General features: G+C 33.2%; 1 protein-coding gene across 1 annotated transcript in view; it reads left to right on the top strand.

Moving 5' to 3' along the window:
• DACH2 (dachshund family transcription factor 2) overlaps positions 1 to 13,629 on the top strand; it is a 683,066-nt gene that overhangs the window by 183,140 nt on the left and 486,297 nt on the right. Inside the window, exon 2 of the mRNA XM_039870200.1 lies at positions 13,474 to 13,512. Coding sequence (XP_039726134.1) covers positions 13,474 to 13,512 — 39 coding nt within the window. The remainder of the gene's footprint in view (positions 1 to 13,473; positions 13,513 to 13,629) is intronic.

Here is a 13,629-nt window from a genome sequence, read left to right as displayed (position 1 = left end):
GCTTTATAACGTTAGGCTGATTTTGTTATCAAAGCGATGTTTAGTAGTTAGATTTTGTTGCTCTCAAAGACTCACAGCTTAGTGAGGGAAATGAGCATATGACTGAGTGCTATAACAAAGCATGCACAAAGTGCTATGTGAACAAAGAGAGAAGGGCCATAATTCAATTCATGTGTTTAAAAAGCGGAAAAAAAAAAGGCAACCAGGATTAATGTTAAGATTAGTGTATTCTTTGACCTGACTTTACCATTAGAAAGGAATAAAGTAACTTATTCACAGCAGAGATAAGGGTGAGAAACTTTCAGTCCTTTTAAATAAATGTGCATTGTAGCCAATTTGCACTCAGGTGCTTTTGTGTACATGGTCTTTTTCTAGACACTACAAGGAGATATCCATAACTTATGGTTCTTGCTTTTAGTTGTTTAATTCTTAGAAATATAAAGTCTTCCGAGTCTGAATCACGGAGATGTAGAAATTCTGAATAGGCTGATTAATAGTAAGGAGATTGAATTAGTAATAAAAGACTTCCCAATAAATAAAAGTCCAGGACCAGATGGCATCACTGGTGAATTCTTCCAAATATTTAGATTTAATACCAATCCTTCTCAAACTCTTCCAAAAACATTGAAGAGAAAGGAACATTTCCAAACACAATTTATGAGGCTAGAATTACACTGTTTGCATTTTAAATGATAAAATCAATGGACACTCATAGGGTCCGGTAATGTCAAATATATCAATAAACAGATAAAAATGTACATATTGTTATGTCCTTTCATTTTAATGTCAGTAGGAGTGGTGTTGGGTTAACTATCTAATTCATTCTCTCTATTTAGAGGAATTGTCAGAAGTTCAAAATAAAACTAACTGCCTAGAGGAGAAATGAACATAACAGTTGCCTTCTTGATGAATGACAGTTTATTTTTACCTGCATGCATGGTTATAAGAAGATCTAAACATCTACAGGATAAATGATGAGATTACAACATTTCTATAACCCATTTAGAATATTGTGTTTAGTTCCGGTTACCATATAAAAGAAAGATGTAACATTTGAGAAGGGGAATTAGATTGACCTTAGAACTACAAAGTACAAGCTGTGAAGATAGGATAGAATCCTGAATTTCTGTAATCTTTAAAGAGCAAAGGTTGAAGAAGATTTAATTGAAAATAAACTCACTTCAATATACATAAAGATAGATAATGTCAACTTTTTTTTATTACAATACAGATTATTGTAAAAGAGGTGTATAAATTTCAATGGACGTGAAACTTGCTGAAACAAACATCCACACTCCTCAGCTTTTCAAGTTCACCTTTCTGTAGCATACAAACAGAATAGTACTCTATCAATTTCCTCTGTGAAATAAAATGTCTGGAGAATTTTCAGTTAGTTCTTTTCTGAAATATAGAAAGAATACATCCCTTAGATGAATACCACTGATAAGCATTGCCATAACTATTTATAAATCACAGGAAAAAATTTATGTCTCAAGAGTGCTACAATAACCACTAACTTCTCAGAGGAATTTCAATTTAATCTGTCTGTATTTTTGGCAGGTAGTTGGCAATTTAGGAATCGGAGAACCATAGAGTATTTGAGCTATGATGGGCCAGAAAGGCCAGTTTATCTAACACTGGTTGTACAAATGAGTATACTGGGATTTAGAGAAAGGAAGTCATTTGCTCACGGTCACACAGCTAGTTAGTTGTATAATTTGGAACTAATACCTAAGTCTCCTATGCCTTGTTCAGTGTTCTTTCCGTTAACACTGTTGTTTCCAGAATAGGTTGTTGTTTGAAAATTCATTAATAACTCGGTTTTATGGAACTTGGAAAATGACTTTTCATGGACAAAGTCATATATATTAAGAGTTCTCCTTTGCTCCATTCTATACTTTGTACCTATATTAATTTAAACAATAAGTCGTATTAATGCCAGCTTTAGATGTTCTGTTGCACGTCTCTTCCTTTTGATTCTCATCTCTATCAACCTGGTCATGTCATGCTGAAGACATTGCAGTAATTTCCTGGTCTCACCTCCATATTGTCTTGTAGCAATTCATTCTGCCCATCCTGTCAGTTTCAACTTCCTAAAGCATTGTTCTCTTTCTTTCTTTGTTTTTCAAAACCTATTTATCTTTAAAGAAGCAAATCAAATTTCATCTCTTTCATAATGACTTCACTGACCACTCCAGGTAAAAGTGATTCCTTCTTCTAAACCCTTATAATACTTAGTTTATATCACCTATGCATTCAACATTCATTTATCAGATACTTTTGAGAGCCTACTCAATGCCGGGAAATTGTGTGGAGTTTATCACTCATGGCCTTTAAATGTAACATTATGTGACCATGATTTATCTCTCTTTTTAGATTGTAATATTCTGATACTAGGGACCATGCTTGAAGATCTTCATATTCTCCATAGACCATAGCATGAAGCCTTTTGTACATAGTTAAGATTCAGTAAGTATTTGGAGAATAAATATTAAATTAAGAAATTGCTATCATAGGGTGAGGAGATAAAAGTGGCCTCTATAGAATCAGTATACACATTGTTAAATATCAGTTATAACATGTATGAAAAGCTTCATTTAACTCTTAAAGAGGTTGGTTCTTTATATATCATAAAAGTGACAAGATGAACAAAAGAAAAAATATATCAAGAAAAAAGGGCAGATCAGGACTTCTGGAAAAAATGCCATAGATGATAGAGACTTTTTTCATTCCTTTTATGACCACATCAAAGTTGTGACTGAAACACAGAGTAAGCAGCAAGCAAAGTCACATGGGACCTAGATGAACAGAAGCACTACAACTAGGGAAAGAAATAAGAAATCACCCTGCAATGTTGGAGGTAGGAGAGGGTGAAGATGCGAGACTGCGTGGTCTGGGTCCGGAGTGGGACAGAGGCTTCAGCAGCAGCTGGCAGCTGCAGACATCTCTTAAAAGGGCTGTGTCTGCAAGCACGCTTTCTCGGTGACCTGCCTGCTTGTTCTGAGCACCAGCGCCAGGTCAGCTGCACAGGGGGCACCAGGGACTTCCAGGGGGATGCTGAGTTGTTGGAGCGAGGGCAAGAGGTCAGGAACTCTCCCAGGCAGAAGTGTTGGCAGTATCCATTGTTCCTCTGTTGAGCTTTCCCCACTACCAGTGTGTGGAGGCAAAGCCACCATAGCTGAGATGTCATCAAGCTGGATAACAGAGGTTGCTCTGCCCAGAGTATTCCCTGAAACTCTGCCTCCCCCAACTTGTGCCCCAGCCAAGCCATATCCAGTTGGTCCTCTGAGAGTCTGGTGCTCCTTGCTGAGCAGCACCAAGACTCACACTGGCGGCAGCTGGCCTTGTTTTCTGACATGGTTTCTTGAGGCAACTATAAGCATAGGATCTGTGAATTGCTTGCTGAATCTTAACAGGTGGCCCCGGAGTGGCACAGACTGGGGCTAAACTTGTACTGGAGCTCATCCTCTCTCAGGACTGTGTCAATGGACAACTACTACACAAAGCCATGCTAATAAGACCAGGAGACTTAGGAGCTTTGCTTAGTATATAGAAACAGATAGAGAAAGGCAGCCAAAATAAGAAGACAAAGAAATAGAAACCATATGAGAGAACAACAGATATCCCGTCTTACAGTCTAACAGTCTTACAGATGCAGAGCTCAAAACACTGGTTATAAAGATGCTCAGTAACCTAGGGGAAGTGTAAATGAATTCAGTGAGAACTTTAATAAAGAGATAAACACACACACACACACACACACACACATAAAAATGAAAATGGAAATTGTGAAAGGGAATCAGTCAGAAATAAAGAACCCATTATTTGAGTTGAAGAGTACATTAGAGGGAATCAACAGAGTGGATAAAGAAGAAGATCGAACCACCAATATAGAGATTGTGGAAGCCAAGAACACTCAATCAGAACAGCAAGAAAAAAGAAGCCAACACTGTATCAATAATTTAAGGAGCTTATGGAACAAAATTAAATGAAAATATTTGAGTCATAAGAATACCTGATGGAAAATAGCTTAGCTGGGTTCTGTTTACAGAGCTGTCTGCGTTACTCATCTATTTAAGCTTCCCTAAACAAATGAGTCAAATATTAGAAAAAGTTAAGATATAATTAAAATACATTTTAGAATATTCTTTTTCTTTATGAATAACTATATAATGATTCTACATTTTTACTTATCAGCAATTCTGTATATTTGATGTCATCAACTAAGTTTGGACTCATGATGTTTCTAATCAACTTTAGCTATTTAGTGAACATTTACTCATATTCTAAAACACCATGGCTGTCCTTATATAAATTAAGCACCATCACCAAAGATGCAAATCAGTACTGCATAGCAGAAATAGATTCTTAAAATATGTTATATGAAAATGAGCTTTAAGACTCTGCAGTGATGAATATAAATAAGAGTAAAGTGTCCTTTCACACGGCCAATGTTAAGTTCATTTGACAAATATATACTGAGCACCTCCTCTGTGCCAGCATCTCTGTTAGGTTTTGGAGTGAAACAGTGAACAAGAAAGCTAAAACTATTCTTTCGTGGAGATTGCATTTTCATAGGGAAGATAGATCTAAAACAAGTAAATAGATAAAATATCCACACATTGTTATAAATATTAGGAAGGAGATACTTTTAATCGGCACTTCTAAATTGGAGACTGTCACTAAGTTCTCTACATAGGCAACCTATTATTTAGGAAGTAGGCCAATTTATTATCATTTGAGTATGATATCAAACCATCAAACTCAAAGCTAACTAAAAGTTGATAAAGCGGTGATTGTGTCCAATGTCTCAAGGGCTTTAATGTATATCTATCATAAATGTTACATTTGATCTGGAGCATTCCCTTAATTTTTTCTGTGAGTCATTCTGAATGGACAATAGCAATACATTATTATCAATGGAAAGAATTGAAATATAACTAGTATAACAGGGTTTAAAAAATCCCTTACAAAAAGCTGGCTAGGCTCCACATACAGATCAAAGGATAAGATTCAAAAGGTAACTCATCATGTCTTTTTCCAAATCTACAAAAATGGATAGAAAGACTGTAAGAGAAACATTTTAAAAAGAAATATTGTGGACAAAGATGCACATTAAATGATTTAAATTTTATGAAGCTTTTGTGGGATTTTAATATTCAAAGTTTTATAAAATATAAATAATTTCAGATAAGTTATCTAATGATCAGAACTTATTTATATGCCTGATATTTACTGAGTTTGAATATGTAGAAGAATATTATTGAAAACATTATTTCAGACGCATAGACAGTACCACTAAAGGTATTTAATTGGCCTCATCCTTGATGGGAGATATACCCATATTGTATATACTGAAATAATTTTGAGAAGAACAAGTTATTCTAATTTTTTAGGAACAATTGCCTTGAAAAATTTGTTGCTCTGAACCATAATTTTATCTTAGAGATTCTTTGTTATTGTCGGACATATGAGAAATATCAGTGAACCTACTGAGCCTCCTCAGACTGAACTGACAAAATACTATTTGTATAAAGTATCAACTGTCAGAGACAATTGGTATAGAGTCTTGCATTTTTTAAGTTATATTTGGCAGCCTGATACACACACACACACACACACACACACTCACACATCCAGAACCCTCTTTTATAAACAAGTTTAAAAAAATGCCATAGGCTCATTTATCTTTATTATCACCCCATGTCATATTCAATTTTCCCTTTCTTTTTCCTTTAGACTCTGATTTTAAATCTTCCTGACTTTTAAAATAATAAAGCTTATGCACCAAAGTCTTTCAGAAAAAGCAGATAATTACTTATTATTTAATTTTTATTTTTCAATTAGAGTTGACATTCAATATTATTTTATATTAGTTTCAGGTGTACAGCATAGTGGTTAGACATTTATACAATTTACAAAGTAATTTTCTGATTAGTCTAGTACCCACTTGGCACTATACATGGTTATTACCATGTTATTGACTATATTCCCTATCCTTTAATTGACATCCTTATGACGATTTTGTAGCTGCCAATTTGTACTTCTCCATCCCTTGGCCTTTTTCATCCAGCCTTCCAACCCCTCTCCCATCTGGCAAACACCAGTTTGTTCACTGTATCTATGAATCTGTTTCTGTTTTGTTTGTTAATTTATATTGTTCTTTAGATTCTACATATAAGTGAAATCATACGGTATTTATTTTTCTCTGTCTGACTTATTACACTTAGCATAATAACCTCTAGGGTTATGCATGTTATTGCAAATGGTATGATTTCATTTTTTTGGCTGAGTAACATTCCATTGTATATATGTACCACAACTTCTTTATTTAAATATCTATTGATGGGTACTTAGGTTGCTTCCATATCTTGACTATTTTAAACAGCACTGCAGTGAACATAAGATTGTATATATCTTTTTGAATTAATGTGTTTATTTTCTTCAGATAAATACCCAGAAGTGAAATGGCTGGGTTATGTGGTAGTTCTATTTTTATTTTTTGAGGAACCTCCAAAATGTTTTCCATAGTGGCTATACCAAATTTTAATCCCACAAGCAGTACATGAGAGTTCCCTTTTCTTCACATCCTCACCAACACTTGTTGTTTTTTGATTTATTGATGATGATCATTCTGACAGGTGTGAGGTAATATCTCATTGTGATTTTAATTGCATTTCTCTGATGATTAGTGATCTTGAACGTCTTTTCATATGTCTACTGTTCATCTGTATTTCTTCTTTGGAGAAAAACCTATTCAGATCCTTTGCTCATTTTTTAATTGGATCGTCTATTTTCTTGTTGAATTGTATGAGTACTTTATAAATTTTGGATATTAACTCATTATCAGATGTATCATAGGCACATATCTTCTTCCATTCAGTAGGTTTTCTTTTCATTTTGTTGATGGTTTCCTTTATGGCACAAAAACCTTTTAGTTTGATATAGTTTTATTTGTTTATTTTTTCTTTTGTTTTTCTTGCCTGAGAAGATATATCAGAAAAAACATTACTAAGAGCAATCTCAGAGTTTACTGCCTAAGTTTTGTTCTAGGAGTTTTATGGTTTCGGGTCTTACATTTAAGTCTTCACTTCATTTTGAGTTATTCTTGTATATGTTGTAAGAAGGTGGTCCAGTTTTATTTTTTCTGCATGTATTTGTCCAGTTTTCCTAACACCATTTATTGAATAGACTGTCTTTATCTCATTGTCTATTCTTGTCTCCTTTGTCATAGGTTAAATAATCATGTAAGTGTGGTTTTATTTCTGGGCTCTCTATTCTGTTTCGTTGTTATATGTGTCTGTTTTTATGCCAGTACTATGCTGTTTTCGTTACTATGTAGTACAGTTTGATATCAGGTGGTGTGATATCTCCAACTTTTTTCTCAAGATTGCCATGGCTATTCGGGGCCTTTACTGGTTCCATATGAATTTTAGGATTATCTCTTCTAGTTCTGTGGAAAATGTCATTGGTATTTTGATAGGGATTGCATTTAATATATAGATTTCTTTGGGTAATATAGGCATTTAATTCTTCCTATCCATGAGCATGGTATATGCTTCCATTTATTTGTATCTTCTTCAATTTCTTTCTTCAATAACTTATAATTTTCCAAGTACAGGTCTTTTACTCTCTTGGTTAAATTTATTCCGAGGTGTTTTATTGTTTTTGATGCAGTTGGAAATGGGATTGTTTTCTGAATTTTTCATTATTGGTATATAAAAATGCAACTGATATTAATTTTGTATCCTGATACTTTACTGAATTCATTTATCATTTCTAACAGTTTTTTTTTTTTTTGGTGGGATCTTTAAGGTTCTCTATAGTATCATGTCATCTGCAAATAATGACAGTTTTACTTCTTTCTTCCCAATTTGGATTCTTTTTATTTCTCTTTCCTGTCTGATTGCTCTGGCTAGGACTTCCAATACTATTTTGAATAAAAGTGGTGAAAGTGGTCATCCTTGCTTTGTTTCTGATCTTAAGGAAAATTGTTTTAGATTTTCCCCACTGAATATAATATTAACTGTGTGTTTGTTGTATATGGCCTTTATTATGTTGATGTATGTTCCCTTTACTCCCACTTTGCTGAGAGTTTTTATCATAAATAGATGGTGGATTTTCTTTAATGCTTTTTCTGCATCTATTGATATGATCATATGGTTTTTATTTTTTGATTTGTCAATGTGGTGTATCACATTAGTTGATTTGTGGATATTGAACCAAACTCCCACTTGATTATGTTGTATGCTCTTTTTAATGTCTTGATGAATTTGGCTTGTTAATATTTTGTTGAGGATTTTTACATCTATGTTCATCAGACATATTGGCCTATAATGTTCTTTTTTTTGTAATGTCTTTGGTTTTGGAATCAGAGTAATGGGGGCCTCATAAAATGAGCTTGGGATGCTTCCCTCCTCTTGAAGTTTTTGGATTAATTTGAGAAGAATAGGAGTTAATTCTTCTTTGAATGTTTGGTAAAATTCAGAAGCGGATATTTAATATGACCAAAGTTTTTGTTATTCCTAAATAATTCTAAGAAAAATTTCTGAAAGGAGGGAAATGACAGTTTTAATTTTTGGGGCCTTCAATCAGAAGAACATGCTTTTGGAGACTTAAGTGATCAATTGTTTGGATGCTCTCTGGAAACTTACATAGCCTGAAATAATCCAGCTTTTATTTTTATACTTTTAGTTCATTTTTCTTTTAACATATATGCTTGTCAAAGAAATTCCAGGATTCCTAACAAGTTTAAATAGCTTTATAATAGCTGCTATGGGGTGAGAGTTGGCATATAAAATGAATAAGTTGTTAGTTTAGAGTAAGGGAAACTCTCTAAAAACTCCAACAGTGGAAATGCAACAGTTAACATGATTTAGTAATGTCTCCAAAGAGAACCTATAGAAGTTTTATTAACACCTGTTTACTGACTGTTTATCCTATACCAGTAACGTTGGGAGGAGGGGTGGGTCAATGCTTGACTCACGTCATATATATTTACTACATTTGTTCCCAAATCAACATTTTGTTTATTGTATTGAGCCAGAACAACAAATTACATGATTAAAAGATCTTGTCTGTGTAAGGAACAACTAAAGCCTAATTTAGTAGTCCCCCATATATGGCAGTATATGCTAGGTTAATAGCTGACTCCCATTTCAAAGCATAGGATGTATTTTTTCCACCTTTATAGAAATATAATTGACAAATAAAATTGTATATATTTAAGTGTACAATCATTTCACAATGTATATAGATACCAAACAATAGGAAATATTTTATTGATCTTTTGGAATTTTAAATTTATGGCTACTATTCTGATTGAATGTCTGATTGAATTATATTGTTTCTCTAAGTGTAATCAAAGTTTATTTTTTATTGAATCTATTTTCATTTAACACAATTTGATTTAGGTACTTTTCTGTATGTAAAGAAATAGTAAAATGGTCAAGAGTCAAAGGCTTTGATTTCTTCACTAAATGAAATGCATATGACTTTTCAAGTAGATAAACAATCTAGCACTTTTAGTGTACCCTCAATAAATAGCATACATTCTTATGAAAGTTTCCAGATGTCTCGCATTTTCTTTGGGAAAAATTGACTGTTTGAATAAATTATACCTGCAAAATTTAAAATACTGGCTATAAAAATCCAATTTATACTTGAGTCAGCAAGATAATATAAATTCATTTAGAAGGCCAAGTGTAAGATCATAGGAATTTATGAGACCTGTAAGAGATAGAAGAGTGTATGCTCTGTCTATAGGTAGACATTGCTTCTCTAATCCATCTAGTTGTGCTGAGACAGTAAGTATGTGAGACCAGTATTGGCAGATCTTCTTATTGTGTTTTTTTTTGCTTGTTTGTTTGTTTGTTTTTTAGAGAACCTACTATAAGTTTAGATTTCATGTAAAATATTCAGATTTTCAAAGTCTGGGCAGACCAAACAAAACATATTTGTCAGACTGATTTGCCAGTTTTGAGCTTCTACTTTAAAAGATCACATGACAAGGTATATAAATGTTGAATCACTTTATTGTACACCTAAAACTAATATAATATTTTATGCCAACTATAGTTAAATAAACAATTAAAAAGAAAATAAAAGAAGTGTAGTGTAGAAAGAGCACTGGCCTAGAGATCAAAGGAGCCATGGATTTTGTCTTGTTTCTTCTACTATCTAAATGTATATCTAGTGACTTTATTATGTTTCCATAAGGATATAACAGATATGATAATCTTTGGTGGAAGGTTAAAAAAGCGGTCCCCTAATATACAGTAGAGGAAGCAGGATGACAAATTCAAGGGCAGTAGTGTGAATTAAGAGTCTGAAGAATTCTGACACTAATTTTCTATGTAACCTTGGTCAAATAATTAAACATCTCAGGGGCTAATTTTCTCATTTGATAAATAGTGGTGTTGGTGGGTAGTAAACTCGAGCAGTTCAGACATCCGATACATCACATAGGAAAAAGAAGAGCTTCACTAATTAAAGGGATCAAAAGGGATGGCTCCCTCTTGTATTTCTTTCTACCACTCACCAGCATTTTCCTGAAGTTCTTTTAGAGTCCAGTTTGAAATCCATTGGAATAAATCATCTAAAAGGTTGACCATATCTTTAAAATGCTCTGTTTTAAGTAATTTACCATGTGAAGAATTAGTTACCTTCACATCAGAGATAGGATTTACTATGTGATATTCAATAGTGAATTTTAAACTTCAAAAGGACTAAAATACTTAAATCTAATGGTCTGTGAGTTCTTAACTGGACTTTTTACTTTGTGATATTTTATTGCCTTGTAATATGTTTTGCATGCTGTTTCTCTATTATTAAATGTGATTTTATGGTCTAAGATTAAGTTTTAAAAATAAGAATTTTATATCTCTGATTTCTCTACTAAACTGACTCCAATCAGAGAAGGGCAAACTAGGCAGCAACCATTGCCATTAACTTTGTGGCCTTGCATTCACGTACTACAAGTTAGAAGAATCAAAATGTGCAAATTTACTTATCAGTGGTACAGGATAAAAATGATCTTGACAAATTTAAAATATAGCCTGCTTTTAATTACTCAGTTTTTGGGTCTCAGCCAGAGCAGAATCACCTCTAGTAGTAATTCATATGCTAGGGGAGTGTCTCCATATAATAAAGATAATCAGTGTCTTAATGCAGTGCAGAAATTATGATGATTGGAGCTGGTGACCTGAGTAGAGACCCTAATTACTCATCACCGTATGTTGTAGGACCTTGGTCGGTAATCATTCAAATGATGGTAGTGGTATATTGAGTATAGTATCTGAGCAAATGTTCTTCAATGTGTAATCTCATTTTTCCAGTGCTTTTGTAAGAATGTGGTCATATATATATTTCAGCCACAAAGATAAGTTTTAGTAAATTTTAGGCACTTTGTTAATGATTTTAGTTTTACAGCCAGACTTAGAATTGGGGAGAGGCAGCAAAATACAATTTTATGAGACAAAGAGGTATTAGCAGGGATATGAAACATTCTAGGACAACTCCAGGGAATCCGGATGAGAGCTGTTCTATACTGAGCTGTTAATATTTTTAGGATTTGCTTATTCAGTCAAATTTTCCAAAATTTTGATTATTTGACAAAGTACAAGGAAATCTAAAATAAATGAGTTGACATCACAAGAGGAACAAGTGCAGAAGTGTAGAAGTCACATTTTATTTCGAATGTCAAAAATAAAATATATGTAGTTAACTTGTAGTTTCTAAAGTCCTAGAGTTACGGCTAGAATTAGGCAGTATTGTAAAATATAGTCTCACATTTGACAAGACAAATGAAAAATTTTCAAAAGTCAAGGCAAACTCCTAAGAAAGTTTTATATCCTTAGCAAAAGACAGTCAACTCACAAACACATATATTTATTGTATAATACTAACAAGAATGTTTCAGTATTTGGTAATTTTAAAGTCTGGGCTTAAATAATTTGTGAAGCTCAGGTCAGGAAGATTTAAATGACTTTTTATTTGTTTGAACTTAGCATAATTATATACATATGATGACAATCAAAAAAGTTCTGTTGAGTTTACAAAATTTCTTAAGTAAAAAGAGAAGAATCTTTGGTAAAAGGAAAGAAATATCCTCCAGTCTAGTGATATATAGCACACTGGATCAAGGAAGTATGCATTAGCATTCACTTAGTATGTATAAGTATATTTTACTTTAAGTAAGTGTCATTTCAAAGCAGGTTGAGTGTGTGAACTATAAAGCAAAATCAAATAGTTCTGTCAGTTAGGTGACAGAACACAAAAGTAGATGAAAAAAAAGGCTCATTTTTCTTCATTCTCACCTCCTTTCCCCAGCAATCCCAAATATATGTTTGCATTTGTGATTTATTTAGAAATCTTTCTACAGACCTTTCAGCAGGGAAGCAGTTGCCTTTTAAAAACAAACAAACAAAAAACCTGAAAGGAAACTTTTAACAAAAAGGCCATTAGAAGAAAAAAATATAAAGAAATGAAGAGTCAACTGTATATATTCATAGTGGGCATTATAGAAAGGTTCCTATTTCTATACTAAGTAGAAATATCCTAGGTTCAAAACAGCCAAATTACAGTCTATATGTCTCTCTCTCTATATATTTTATTTTAGCGTGGCATTTTAGATTTCATTGTTCTTCATTGAAAAGTTTGGGAACACCTGGAAATATAATACTAGTAGAAAGAATGGTTGTTTTATTAACTAAGCTAATTATGTGGGGGTTTTTATTGATTTTTTGTATGCGCTTAATTTATTTTGTGTGGATGTGTCTATGACTATATGTTTGTGAGTGCGTGGATGCGTGTGTGTGTGTGTGTGTGCGTGTGTGCACGTATGTAACCCTTTGGGGGAAGATGTAAGATAGTTTAGTGTTACTCCAGAAGTAAGTATAGAGTGAGCTGTATGTTTAATGGCTCCATGTTTAGGAAATTAAGGCACAACATTGATATTGGCTTACTTTTATTATTCTGTTGGCCAAAAACCTGGAAGGGGATATTTTTTCCCCTAAAAAGTGTTAGAATACCCAATGGGATGGGAAAGAAGGATCTTGAGAGAAAGGGAAAAGACACAATATTGCTGAATCTTTTTGGGAATTGTTACGACCCGAGGCCATTTTCTTCAGCAGACATCTATAAACTTATTTTCTTGCCTTCATCTATAGAAAAGCCCTAAACAACATGACATTTCACATTATTCTTTAATCAGTGTGGGATTACACTGGAAATGTAATAACATTATCTATATATTTAAAATATTATCTAGCATCAATCCAGGCTTTCCTACCTTCTTTGTACTCTTCTCTACTGGTGTTTCATTGTGTGTAACTTATCTAAAATTTCTGCAGAGTTTAAGAAGAATTTTTTTTTGTGAAGTATAATTAAGCCTTGATTAATTGGAAGCTAATTAACCAGAACTCTCAATTAACCAGTTTTATTTATTTATTTTTTGCTATACTCTCCTTTTAGAAGGAAGAGGCAAATGACAAGAAAACAAGCTGTTAACAGGTATTTATGTATTTATTTTTTTTTTAAAATCAACTTCCTGGGAATGTCCTGGAGCCTGTACAGATTCAGCCCAACTTCAACAATTTGGTTCCCTGTACTATATTAATTAAGGTAGGA

Source organism: Pteropus medius, unplaced genomic scaffold, assembly GCF_902729225.1.
Source record: "Pteropus medius unplaced genomic scaffold, Ma_sr-lr_union100, whole genome shotgun sequence".
Lineage (NCBI taxonomy): Eukaryota > Metazoa > Chordata > Mammalia > Chiroptera > Pteropodidae > Pteropus > Pteropus medius.
The sequence above is the reverse complement of the archived record's forward strand: the minus strand, read 5'-3'. Positions and strand labels throughout refer to the sequence as shown.